The sequence below is a fragment of the Amphiura filiformis genome, chromosome 11, assembly GCF_039555335.1.
Source record: "Amphiura filiformis chromosome 11, Afil_fr2py, whole genome shotgun sequence".
NCBI classification, from domain to species: domain Eukaryota; kingdom Metazoa; phylum Echinodermata; class Ophiuroidea; order Amphilepidida; family Amphiuridae; genus Amphiura; species Amphiura filiformis.
In genome coordinates, this window is record NC_092638.1 from 17,269,055 (window position 1) to 17,283,251 (window position 14,197).

Consider the following 14,197-nt stretch of genomic DNA (forward strand, 5'->3'; position numbering starts at 1 on the left):
TTAATCTAAAGACTTCAATCTTTCATGTGCACCATAAATTTTGCACCTGAGATAGATATTGCTAGGCAAAATTTCACAGCAAACATTGCAGTTTTCTCCCATTTCGGAGATATTTGAGACAATACAGCTCGACCCCTTAAAATGCAAAAACCTATTTTCTCGGAGACTAGGGGTCGCACGTTCTTCAAACTTGGTGGGTGGGTGCATCTTCACCCCAGACAGAACAAGTTTGTATTGGTTAGTGCGTCAAGGTCACCCGAGGTCATCCAGGGGTCATCTGAGGTCAAATGACTAAAAACTGTTGTATGGGCACGAAACTTGGTGGGTACGGTCAACATAACGTGGTAGGGGGTAGTATGACCAGAGGATCTCAACCCGATTTGATTTTCAGCGCAAACTATGGTAATTAAGTACCTAAGTTGCATAATTTATGCGTATTTGATGCGTATCAAGCAAACAACCCTTGTGAACAGCTTATCTGGAGAACCGTATGGGGTACAGTGACGTAACTTGGTGAGGAGTAGTGGGGCCAGAGGTTCTTGACCTGATTAGATTTTGAGCGTAAATTATGGTATTAAGTACCAAATTTGCATAATATATGCGTAATAAGCAAAATACCTTGTGAACAGATTATCTGGAGATCCGTATGGGGTACAGTGACGTAACTTGGTGGGGAGTTGCGTGGCCAGTGGTACTCGACCTAATTAGATTTTCAGCGCAACATACTTTATCCAATTTCGTGAGGTCAAATGTCACATACAAGGTCAAAGGTCAACTGAGGTCACCAAATCTTTTAATAACTAATTTTCAACTGTGCATCACATATCCAACTAACAGCTTGATCGATCATGTAATTAAGGAAATATGACGACTTTAAGATAGTCGCTTATCTTAAAGTATAGCAAAGTAGCACTTTCAATGAGTGATAACTCGTAAAGGAAGCATCTTTCTGTTTTGATTTATTACTTTGATGAAATAGTTCTTTGGTTTTGCCAAATTTTTGGAAGGTCATTACGGGGTCATCCGAGGTCACTCAGGGGTCATCTGAGGTCAAGTTATTAAAAACTCGTATGGGCATGAAACTTGATGGGTACAGTCAACATTTCAAGCCAAATTTTTGGAAGGTCATTTTGGGGTCACCAGGGGTCATCTGAGGTCAAATTAGTGAAAACTGTCGTATGGGCATGAAACTTGGTGGGTACAGTCAACATTTAAAGCCAAAGTTTTAGAAGGTCATTTCAGGGCCACCTGGGGTCATCTGAGGTCATATTAGTAAAAACTGTTGCATGGGCATGAAACTTGGTGGGTACAGTACAGTTACCATCAGCCAGATAATCATGCCCAGCCGATAACCGCCAAATTCATTTACCTCTCTACCAACAGTTATCGCAAAAGCAGGCGGTCACAAAAGCAGGCGGTCACAAAAGCAGGCGAGACTCGTGGTTCGAGAACCGCCTTGTTCCTAAACGGATAGTGCATTTAACGGGCGGTTACACGTGAAACGTTTAACGTAGACACCCTTAATATCTTAACAACCAAAAATCACATTTTCATCAAATAACTTTAATTGTGTAGCCTAGATTTCATAGTATTTCAATATCCTGGCACGTTTGTCAACAAGAGATGTGATGATGGAGGTAGAACTTTTTGAATGACCCTCGTAGATGGACAAATACTGTACATAATAAGATTGTAAGACCATCCCCAAGAATATGTTTCAATGCTTTTGAAAGGTTCAACCCACTGCTGAATGATGTTTTACCTTCCGATTCCAATATGAAACATTCGGAAGTGGCGGTGCCACATATATATAGTACATGGAAATGCAGTCAGAACTCCCCCCCCCCCCTCCCCGAATAAAAACCCAAAATTGAAAGACCCCCTTGAAAGAAATTCCTGGTGCCGCCACTGTAAATGACATGTATAAAATTGTATGTGTAAAATAAATTGAAAACAAAACAAAGAAGATTGTAAGTCAATATTCCTTTGCATTGTGTTTTATTTGATTTATCTGGGACAACCTCCCGGCAACCTTTGGCCTCATATTTCATTTAGTGGGAAGTGTGAACTTAAAAAAACCAATATTGTGGGATTTCAATAAAGAATAGATTCTTATTAGGCCATAAGAATAAAGATTTAAATGGCCTACAATGTTAGAAATATTTGTTCGAACACTTTTAAGGCCTTATTGGAAATGGTCCCCCTTCTACCCCGTACAATGTTGGCATGCCCAATATGCTAATCTTCACCATATCTTCTCCCAACATTGTTTGGTGGGGAAAGGGAGGGGCATGCTTAAGATGAACATTGAGACAACACTATTATAATTCTTAGTTTCCAGTGACTCATATAGCGTGCGCACTATGCTAAGAAGAACATAGGAATTACAGTGGGTGTTCGAACACATTTTTCCGGGATTGTAGGTCTTTTTGGGAAAAAATCGATATCTTTCAATATGAAAGGTCAAAATTTTGAAATGATCGTCGGCTACATCCACTCTAAGTACATATCATTTAATAAATTTTATACTTCGAGGACTGTTAAATATGAAAAAAAAATTGCCATAAAATGTACCGTATATTAATGCCAATTTAAAAAAAAGCCCTCAATTATTTGATATCAGAAGGACATTCCTCGTATTCAGAGTATTCGATATGTCCGATGTGCTCACGGGGTGGGGGTGGGGACTTGAATATGAAAGTGACGTACCTGTGCCTAATGAAGTACGACACTAGGGGTATATCGGTGGCGATTTTTTTCACAAAAAAAAGGTTCATTCAGTGGCGGCTCCAAGAAAATGTGGGTCATTATGTGTAGAACTTTCTGGGCAAAAATTTGTACAATCTTATAATGTGAAATTGGTTAAATTTTTTAAACCTGATTTTGGGCATAATTGTAATGCTTACACATGTCCCAACTTGCACCTAAATGGAATCAGCCAAACATGTTGAGTTTGCAAGTCAACAGAGCAAAGTTTGATATAAAGTCATAATTCATGAAATTATGACTTTAATGGAACTGCATGTTAAACAGCCAAAATAACTAGTAGGGTTTCTTTCACTTTACCTTGTTATTTCAGCTCAAAATGGACAGAAACTCATCCCAACAACTATTACTAGTATTATTTCAGCATTTTGAGTACAGAATAACAAATTAAAAATTTGAAGGAAATCGTACAATAAGGGCTCTGGTATGAGGGTTCGACAGTATTTCGCGGTGGGGTCACTCCCCTGTGGAGGCTGATGCACATGACCGTTACCAAAAGTTTGAAATACCCCCTTTCGCAGTTAATTACAAGGACATTTCATGAAATTTTACCCCCAAACAGGGACAAAATGGTTCTTTGAAATACCCGTATGTTTACAATTCAAAGGACACTTTCGCAAACTAATTGCCCCTATTTTAACATTTAAAGGATAAGGCTTCAATACACATTCACACATTTTTCTTCCATAACATATTTAGATGTGCTCTCATGTCCCTGTGCAAACGATGCTATCCGAACCCTTTATTATATAGCGTCCCAGAAATTTATATAAAGTGGCAAAAAAATAGTTGAAAACTTTTTGAAACAAATCAAAGGCATTGGCCAATGAGAGTGCGTTGAGAGGGTGACACATGCTGAGCTACGAGCTGTCGCTATCTACCTGCAAAAACAAAACACGGAACTTGACGGAAGTGGATCGTGGATGGAGCGACCACCGCAACCAATCACTCTATCATGTGTCGTTAAAAATCAACTGTTTGATTCTATAAACATTCATGTCTATTTATTTGTCCGTATAAAGTGGAAGAAGCTGTCGAAATAAGGTGTGCACAAGTTAACAGAACTGCGTGTTAATAACCTTCCCAGTTTTTTAGGTAAGCTTAAATAATAAATAATATAATAACCGTAAGGGGTGGTGCAATAATTATGTGTAGCCTACCCCCGGGGTGGTGAATTCTCAAATTGGTCTGCCAAAATTCGCTTGCCCCCCCCCCCTTTGGCCATCCCAAAAAATGCCCCCCCCCTTTTGCCCCCTTTGCCCCCCCCCTTTTGATGTGCCAAAAATCTTTGCCCCCCCTTACACATTAGTACGAGGAACCCATACCGTAGTAGCTCTGCACAACGCATTTAAAGCATTTTATTAAAAAGGCGTCACGTGAATGCGTGCCAAAAATCGCTTACCCCCCTCTCGGCTTGCCTAAAATTGCTTGCCCCCCCATTTCGTCTCGCCAAAAATTTCTTGCCCCCCCAATTTTACCCTCCCCCCAGGGCTCATAATTATTGCACAGCCCCTTAATCTGCAAGAAATTTTTGTACATAAACATTATGTATCCAGCAGAGGTTTCCAGTGATATAAAAATCTCAACTTTTTATGACAAAAGTGGGGGATGATGCTGTGGAGCCCAAGAGCAGTCCGCATTTGGAACAAGCTACCCATCTCAGCAGTGAGTGTTCCATCAGCTGAGATGTTCAAGACGGCAGCTCTTCCAGCCATCAGGGAGATGCGGACGCCACCAACCCTAAAAAGTCTCTAAGCATCACGTCTCACCAGCACCAGCACAACTTTGTATATAATTACACCTTCTTTGGCACCTTTTTTTTGAGTTCATCGTTTTAATTGCTCGTCTTGCACCCTGAGTTTCCACCGCACCGGATGAAAAGGTCATCGATCACCACTCCTAGTTTAGCCAGAATGGCTGCTATAAGGAGGAAACTACTGAAGACTGGATCATGAAATGCCCATGAGCTTATACTATAGCCCGTACTATAGACCACTTGACATCACTGTTTATCAACAAAGGCGAGGGACTCGTCTATCGATATGCTTGAACGAGGCTACACTGTTCAATGGCTTTCTTGTACTATATGAAATGTGCCGAAGCGATTTAAAATGCATGTGTCCTTAGCAAACTACAATGCGTACGCACACTGCAGGGTAAGGAACAATGGAAATTGCAATAATTTGCGCGCATACTGCCGGGCAATGACGTCACGTGCCAAGTGGTCTATAGTTATAATTATCATCATTACAACCTTAACACATTTGCCCAGGACATTTGCTAGTCAGCCAAATTGTCCCAAACACAGTAGAAAATTACAAGAGAAGATAGGTCAAGGCTATGTCTGGTTCCATACAAGCAGATAAGAAACGGGACCGCATGAATTGAGACGTACGTCAGAGCAGGTCAAAGTACTATTTTAGCCTACGTCCCCATATCCTACTATCGCTCAAACAAGGAAACCTCTTCACAAATTCATTCACCTTGCGATCCAACATCACCAGTTGAAATAAACATCAAGTTGCCAAAAACAACTTTGTCATTCCTCGAAACAACTAGAACTGGCTCAGTTCCTCGGACTACGAGGCTGAGTGAAGCGTGGCTGCGAAAGAGCAAATTAAAGTGCAAAAGGTAGGACTCATGGAGAACTGCTCAGTGTGAGTCGGGGTCATGCCTTAAAAAAACCCTAACACTCATGAGCTAATTAAGGGTGTCTATGTTAAACGTATCACGTGTAACCGCACGTTAAATGCACTATCCGTTTAGAAAAATCGCTAACCGTTTAAACGTAAAAAAATAATAATTATTATTTTTTTTTAAAGTTTTTCAATGTTTTTCCTACCCTTACACAAAGTCTAACCCACCCCCAAACCTTACTACAATATAAAAGAGACACCTCTCACATAATTTTGGAAATTTAAAAAAAAATTCTAAAATTCTAAAAATACCAAAAAATATATTAGAGTGCTAAAGCTTTTTTTTTCTTCTGGGTAAGAATATATTTTCTTACATGCAGCAGTTGTTTTCTTGCAGGTTAGAAGTTTGATAAATAGGTCATCATATACAAAATGCATGCATGGACCTATTTATCAAATTTCTAACCTGCAAGGAAAAAAAAGCTGTTGCGTGCAAGAACAAAATTCTTACCCAGAAGAAAAAAGCTTGTGCACTTAAATGTATTTTTGTTGTATTTTCAGAATTTTCAAAATTGTGTGAAAGGGTTCTCTTTCCTATAATTAGCCATAAAAATTGCCATTTTGATGAGATGAGGCTAAATAATGTAATTGAAACTTAATAAACATATATTAATGCATTTACTAAACATGCTAATACAGGTCTGATTTTGGGGGTTGGGGCAAGGGTGTTACACTAGTTGGGCTTGGGTGGGTTTGTATACATGTAGTAAGGTTTGGGAAGGGGTTAGGGTTTGTGTAAGGGTAGGAAAAACATTATAAAACTTTTAAAAAATTATAAATTTAAAATTTTTTTTTTTTTTTTACATACGTTTACATGGTTAACCGACCGGATCGTGGTCCGTTTAAACGGTTAGACAAATAACCATGAATTTACACCCTTTGAGCTAATGTGAATGGGGTCAGGCTTTGACAATGAAAATGATCAACTTCAAATAGGTTAACTGCAAAAAAAATTCAGTTTGGTGACTGACATTTGGATTTGGGACACTCTTTCAAAGTAAACCCCTGTCCCTAGTGCAATTTCATATTGCTGGGTGCAATTTCAAAAAAAAAGGGAGGGGGGGGATTCAAAAGTTGTTTCACTGATTCACTACCAATATGCTTGATTGGGAAAAATAAGAATTATTTCAAGCCAGAGGGGTAACTTGCCCCCTTTTGCTGCTAAGTATGCAGTGTAGCTTTTAAGGTTAGCCACTATTTTAAAGTGCTGCGATTTGGTAGTTCACAGCATCTTGCGAATGGTAGTGAGTTTTGGCAAAAATTGTATTGCTCATTTCATAGCGAGTGTGTAGAAGAATTCAAATATCACAGATATGAATTATGTTGTATAACATAAAGAGGGCTGAAACAACAACACTTAAATTGTAAATGTACATAACTCATTAACAACAATAAATCAAGTACATTTTCAAAGTATATTATTAGTAGAATGATCATTTTTTTCAATAATATGTGACCATCCAGCACAACTGAGCCCTGAAGTCGTCAATCATCATTTTTGAGATATTCAACCAAAATATTCTGCTTGAAATTAGCTTTAAAATGATGTATATATATCATGTCTATAGTACTTGACATTTATGTAGTGAAAAATCAATAAAACAGTCAATAAATCCTTTGTTTCCTATTGTTTATTGTTAAGTTCAATGGAGCATATCTCAATAGTGGCACTGGAGACATCCGGGCTCAGTTGTGGTGGATGGTCACATATTAATTGATTTTTGGAAATTTGATTTTTTGGCTGCCCCCCCCCTAAATCATGTTCATTTCCACTTTTTGCAGCAATTTTGCACAGAATTTGCCAATTTCCCCCCCCCCCTGTAATTCACTTTGCCCCACCCCCATGCCCCCAAAAAATTTCTGGCACCCTCACTGTCCGTGACATATACATATGTATATGTTTAAGGCGTTAAAATGCAAGTTTTTTTTTGTTCTGCATATATCTGATCATTTTTCGCTGTCCAATAGCGAGTTAGCAACAGAGAATAAGTGATGATATTTTTATTACCGTAACAGTTACATGGATTAACAGACCATACGCTACTTCACATTGTTGTGCCAGCATAGCCTGATTTATCCAGTCGGTGGGATACCAATTACCAATGTCAGAAGAGGAGGAGGAGCCCACCGTCGTTGTCATAGACAATGGCACTGGTTCATGTAAGGCAGGAATTGCTGGTGATGACTTGCCCAAGTTTGAATTTCCATCGTACATTGGCACACCAAGACACAAGGTAATAGTGAGCTATGGTAAGAATTTGTGGGTGGGAATATATCCCCGGTCTCAACTCAGCGCGGGGGGGGGTGGGGCGGGTACAAATGACCATACGGGGACGTGCCACAAACATGGGTAGCATTTTCGCCTTTTGGTATATCAATGACCCCTTTTCAAATCCTAATTTGGTATATGAATGGGTCCTTTTTTCAAAATTTTCACAATTTTTTCGGAAAATAGCCCAATTTTCCTAAATCTAGCCAAAATTTGGACAATTTGGGTTCAATTCGGCCAAAAAATTGGACTTTTGGTATATCAATGGGTCCAGATTTCTTGAAAAATTGGTAAATTATGGGTCCATTTTCAAATTCTCAGCGGCATGTCCCTACCAAAACCAAACTTGAGTACCCCCCGGGCTCGTTGCTCAAAATACAGGGCAATTATCCCCCCAAATCTCACAAGAAGCCTCTGTGAAGAATATTTGTCAATGGCAAAAAGTACACATTAGTGCTGTTGTCGACATGCAAAAAAATGGAGATGTCGACATAAAAAAGCAGAAGTTGGGGTGTAAATTAAGAAATGGTTTTTTTTTCAAAACAACATTTAGTGACATCGGGGGTGGCAAATGGGCAGCTGCCCTGTCTGTGAGCAGTCTGCCCTGTGCTGACCACCCTTAGAATTTAAGATTTTTATGCCTTTTTAGTACTTATAGCCCACGTTTGGCCATTTTCATCTAATTTTGCCCCCTTGAAGGTTGCTCCCCCCACCACTGAAAAAGAGCTGGCTACGCCACAGTCATCATTTACTACAGAAAGACCTCTAATTCCAAATACCAGTGGGCACAAACGTACCACTTCTAAAATTGATTGTTACCACATGGAGGGGGGGAGTCAGGTCTCTAGGCAAGCCCACGCCCCTCACCTACCACCAGAAAAACACATACTAGTATCACAAGACATATCAGTCTTCTGTATCTTTTTGGTTTTCATTCATTAGAACTTCTTGAAGGAACTAGGCAGCAACAAAGACACCTTCATTGGTGATGAAGCACAGACTAAGAGGAGTATGCTTAGCCTGAAGTATCCCATAGAACATGGCATTGTCACTGATTGGGATGCCATGGAAAAGATCTGGCATTATGCATTACATGACAAGCTGAAAGTGAACACAGAAGAGACTCCAGTGCTGATGACAGAGGCGCCGTTCAACCCTAAAGCTAATAAGGAAAAAATGGCACAGGTGAGAAATGGTTTCTTCCAGGGGAAGACCCCTGTTTTTCGACAGCTCCGGAAGACCACTGAATTTTGCCCAGCATTGAAAGACCCATGAGTGTGATTTCAGCTCTAAAAGACCCCCAAATTGCTCATTCCTGTCTCTTTGGGGTTCTTGGTTTGGGTGGGGATTAAATAAATTTAAAATAAACAAAATTTTACATTTAATGAAAAAGAGAGACTCATATATAATAATTTGGACTTTCAAAAGATTTTTGTGCAAAATTTAACCCAATTTCAGTGCAAATTGTTTGGGAAATTTCTGCATGGCAAGAGCCATTTACACCCTTTTTTCAATGTTACTGGGAAATTTGCTCAAATTTATTGGGAAATTTGCTTTAAAATTAGTACAAATACCTATTGCCATGGAAACTACCTTAACTAATAAACGTTTGCTTTGCAAGAAATTGCTAAATATGATGAAAAGGGGTCAGTTTTTGGCCGAAATTCTCATAATTAAAACATGCATTTTATGCTTACTATAAGAATATCAAGAGGTCATAGGTCAAAAACTGTAAGTCACAGAAAAATGTTGTGATTGACTTTTTTGATCCATCTCAATGAATTGATATATTTTCCAAGATGCGAAAATCATATCGATGAAGTAACTATCTACTGCTGATATTGCTATTGATGAAGTGGCTCTCTACTGCTGATATTGGTATTGATGAAGTAGCTATCTACTGCTGATATCAGTATTGAAGTAGCAAATAACTAGCAATCTACTGCTGATATCGGTATTGCCTACTGCTAATATCAGTATTGATGAAGTAGCGATCTACTGCTGATATTGGTATTGATGAAGTAGCTATCTACTGCTGATATCAGTATTGAAGAAGTAGCAAATAACTAGCAATCTACTGCTGATATCGGTATTGATGAAGTAGCTACCTACTGCTGATATCAGTATTGATGAAGTAGCGATCTACTGCTGATATTGGTATTGATGAAGTAGCAATCTACTGCTGATATCGGTATTGATGAAGTAGCTACCGACTGCTGATATCAGTATTGATGAAGTAGCGATCTACTGCTGATATTGGTATTGATGAAGTAACTATCTACTGCTGATATTCCTATTGATGAAGTAGTTATCTACTGCTGATATCAGTATTGAAGAAATAGCTACATACTGCTGATGAATTTGGTATAACCTGCAATCTACTGCTGATATCGGTATTGCCTACTGCTGATATCAGTATTGATGAAGTAACTCTCTACTGCTGATAGCAACATTGATGGAAGTGGCTGATATTGGTATTGATGAAGTAGTTATACACCCTGGGGTTATCACTTCACATAGACTATGTATGTGTACGCATGATCGTTCCCAATTTTGTGAAAAAAGGGGTCATTTTTAAACTATGTTTGCGATCATAAAATGTTCATGATATTTAAAAAATAGGGTTGTTTTTGATGACGGTGTACTCAAAATTAACAACTAAGGTATATGTTTGTAAATCATGAGAATGTTGAAATCCCTGGAAATCTTACCAATTCTTGCTCAATTTTTTCTCCCGGATTTCACTTTTGTGAAACTTTTTTGCCTTCCTAATATTCACTCAGTTTGTTTACGGGGTTTGTTTACACTGATTACGTTACTAGGAACTTACCCAGCTTGGCCAGGCTGTGTTCTTTGGTGTGTGTTCTTGAAATGGTAAAAAAGAGGTGCTTTTATAAAAGTGTACTTGAAGTGCAAAAAGAGGGATAATTTTTAAGGCCAATTATTTACCCGTTTTTGTGTAAATAGGGGTAACAAACGCTGAAAATGTTCATGAAACTGTGCAAAATAGGGTGGGTATTTTTGACTTTGGGAACAATCATGCATTAAGCCTTTGAATAGGAAGTGACAACACCGTGTTATACACTGCATTGATGAGGTAGCTATCTATTACTGATGTCATTCAGTGACAGCATGTCTCTCTTTCTTTCAGATACTATTTGAAACCTTCAATGTACCATCCATGTACATCGGTATCCAAGCTCATCTATCATTCTATTGTTTAGGTAAAACTTCTGGTGTCATCTGTGAATGTGGGGATGGCGTGTTGCAGGTGATGCCGATATTTGAAGGGCATTCGTTCCCACACAGTATACAGAGAGTTGATATGGCTGGTAGAGATTTAACCAATTACCTCAGTAAGATGCTAACAGAGAGAGGGTATAGCTTTGCTACAACTGGTATGTGGTTGTTCTATGTTTTTCCAAGTATACAACTGTTTACACTCCCCCAAAAAAAAACCAAAAACAAATTGAGCTTTATGCCTCACCTGTCTCATCACAAATTCCCCTGGTGGAGGGGGTTCTCAAGGATTTTCTGGGAACCCATGCTTGACCCCGGGTTCCTGGAAGTAACCCTTTTGGGACTAGTTTTAAATACAAATATACCCATAACTGGACCAGATTTGTATAAAAACACACCCCTAGCAGGACCAGATTTCTATATAAACATACCCCTAACAGGACTAGTTAGGAGTTCGGTGAAAGTCCCCATGGGGGCATGGAATCAGATAATTTTCCCTTTGTAGACTAGAGAAGGTGAATTTGATATTCGTAGCGGGACTAGAAGACCTTTGGAATGTGATATCACTAGAGAGTCATTTTTGGATTTGATACCCATAGTGGGTCTTGAGCAGTGGCGGCACTAGGGGGCAGAACTCTTGCATCCCCCAGTAAAAACTCAAATTTACAAAAATGTCCATGTTTTGCAGCAATTTTGGGCAAAGTTTGTTGATGTGACCCCAAAAAAAAAAGAAATAACTTTGCCCCCAAAAAAAAAAAAAAAAAATTCCTGGTGCCGCCACTGGTCTCGCTTTTTTCGGATCAAATATGGATACCTGGCAAGAATCCAAGTTCCAACACTTTGAACAAAAGTTTACAGCCCTATAGCCCTATTTTCAGATTTTTGTACCCCTTCCCTAAAAAATGTTTTCTCTCATTTTCCCCCACCCCTGGGAATAAATCCTAGTGCCGGCTTACCACCACTATTCCTGGGCCACCATTTCAGGATTGTAAAGTTGTAAAAAATAATTACACTGAATTAACAAATTTGAATGGTTGTGCTTCTAGGAACAATATCAATTATCATCCTAGCTCACTGAAACTTGGGCTATTCCAGATGAAATATGGCCCTTATGGAAGACATGACCTTACATACATACATAAAGGTGATTTAAGGCGCTTATGCAAAAAATTGATCTAAACGCACAAAACTACAATACCAACAACAAACAATAATCAGCCAGTGGAAAACAAAAGTCAATGTAAAGACAAAATGAAAAATACTAAAAATTGTACAACCTTACACAGCGAATTTGAATTTCAAATGGGGTTACCTGCATGAGTGCTTCTATTTGAAGTCCACTACATCTTAATACTAATTATGGCGTGTCCGTCCCTCTGTCCGCGCGCTATCGCGTTCGCGCGGTGCGTTATCGCGTACTTGCGGTGCGAAATCGCGTGCTCGCGGTGTGCTATCGCGGAGTATCAGCGGGGTGTGCGATAGTGCGATCGGAAAGCATAACACTTGACAGGTGCATCTCAAGACATGATTAACATAAAAATCATCAGTTATGGTAAGGCCTATATAACCCGATTGAATTGATGGCCTACATCCAGATACTACTAGAATCTCTGGGTATTTTTGGGTCCTCCAATGTGGTAGCAGGACAGGGCTTGAAAGAGGCGAACGATCTGGGTTTTCAGATTATGGGTACCGAAGTAAAGCGCCACAGCTACAAAACAGTTGATTAAGTTGTGAGAGGCGTATATCGTAGTAGTTTGAAAGGTCAGGACAAGTATTATGGGTAACGGTGTTATAGGTAATTAGAGATAGGCCTATCACGAGAACCGCCCAACCCGAGAACCGCGAAATCTAGTTTTTAATAATTGTGAAATGGTTTTGTGAAAAAAAAAATTACATAGAAACAAAACCAATCTCAAGCTTTTTTATTCAAATTTTATTGTTTCAGCTGAAAGAGAAATTGTTCGTGAAATGAAAGAGGAGCTGTGTTACGTTGCCGAGGACTTTGAAGTAGATATGGCAACAAGAAGCTCTGTTGAAGAGGACTATACGCTACCTGACGGACAAACTGTCACTCTTGGAAATGAAAGATTCCGCTGCGCCGAAGCTCTTTTTAAACCATCCCTCCTAGAGACGATGCATCCAAACACTCCAGGTATACATGAATGCCTGTACAATTGTCTACAAAAATGCGATATTGACACGCGTAGTGATTTGTACTGTCAGCTGATACTTACAGGGGGAAGCACCTTGCTGCCGGGGATACAAGAGAGAATGCAGAAAGAAATGGAGATGTTATTATCTACAACAAAGAGGGTCAGGGTTCTTGCTACACCTGAACGAGAGTACGCGGCATGGATAGGTGGGTCCATCTTGGGTTCTCTTACTCTGTTTGAGAAAGCACGAACAAATAAAGAGGCTTATGAGGAATTTGGACCAGGGATACTTCATCTCAAGACCTATTGATAGTTTCTACACTGTATTACTCAAAATTCTCAGGTATAAACTGGTATGGACCAAAAGATATTGGTTGATTTAGGCTTCATATTTGTAAAAATTTCAGAGACATGAACTGGTAATAATTTTAGTATCATAGACAGGGGTATACTCTAACTTTTTGGCCACTAACCCGTCGGGCAGGTAACTCATAAAAGTTACCAGCCCAACAGAAATGTTGCAGCCCAAAATTTGCCAGAGTCAAAGTACTATTAAAAAAAGCACAATTTACATGAAAAATATAACTTACTCTGACCATGTTGCGACCATTTGATTTATTGATGCATGGAAAAGGGAAATATTGATCAGCTCAGAGTTGCGATATTACCAGTTTATTATCCTCAATTTCTTACTCCGCCAGGCTGGGTAGGTACTTTTGAAAATTGACCTGCCTGACAGCCGGGGTACTCAAGTTTGGTTTGGTAGGGACGTGCCACTGAGATTTTGGAAGTGGACCCATAAATATACTATTTTTTCAAGAAATTTGGACCCATTGATATACCAAAAGTCAAAATTTTCGGCCGAATTTAACCAAAATTATCTTAGTTTTTACAAATTTTCCCAAAATTTTTGGAAAATTGTCAAAATTTTTGCTAGATTAAGGACAAATTGGGCTGTTTTGCGAAAAAATTGAGAAAATTTTGAAAAAAGGACCCATTCATATACCAAAATAGGCTTTGAAAAAGGGGTCATTGATATACCAGAAGTTTGCATGCACGTCCCGTATGGT

The 14,197-nt window shown here is 39.1% G+C and overlaps 1 protein-coding gene across 1 annotated transcript; it reads left to right on the plus strand.

Annotated features, from left to right (window-relative positions):
• Positions 1–3,678: 3,678 nt before the first annotated feature.
• LOC140164460 (actin-2-like) lies at positions 3,679–13,866 on the plus strand. The gene is made up of 5 exons (XM_072187741.1): positions 3,679–3,861; positions 7,479–7,696; positions 8,674–8,916; positions 10,883–11,129; positions 12,920–13,866. The coding sequence occupies exons 2-5, from the start codon at positions 7,565–7,567 to the stop codon at positions 13,435–13,437; spliced, it is 1,140 nt and encodes a 379-aa protein (XP_072043842.1). The 5' UTR covers positions 3,679–3,861; positions 7,479–7,564; the 3' UTR covers positions 13,438–13,866.
• The last annotated feature ends 331 nt before the right edge of the window (positions 13,867–14,197 follow it).

Excerpts from the sequence above, each read along its gene's own strand:
- LOC140164460 (XM_072187741.1), top strand. The coding sequence starts at position 7,565 with ATGTCAGAAGAGGAGGAGGAGCCCACCGTCGTTGTCATAGACAATGGC. Across the intron at positions 7,697-8,673 it reads TTGGCACACCAAGACACAAG|AACTTCTTGAAGGAACTAGG; the intron begins GTAATAGTGAGC and ends TTCATTCATTAG. Across the intron at positions 11,130-12,919 it reads GTATAGCTTTGCTACAACTG|CTGAAAGAGAAATTGTTCGT; the intron begins GTATGTGGTTGT and ends TTATTGTTTCAG.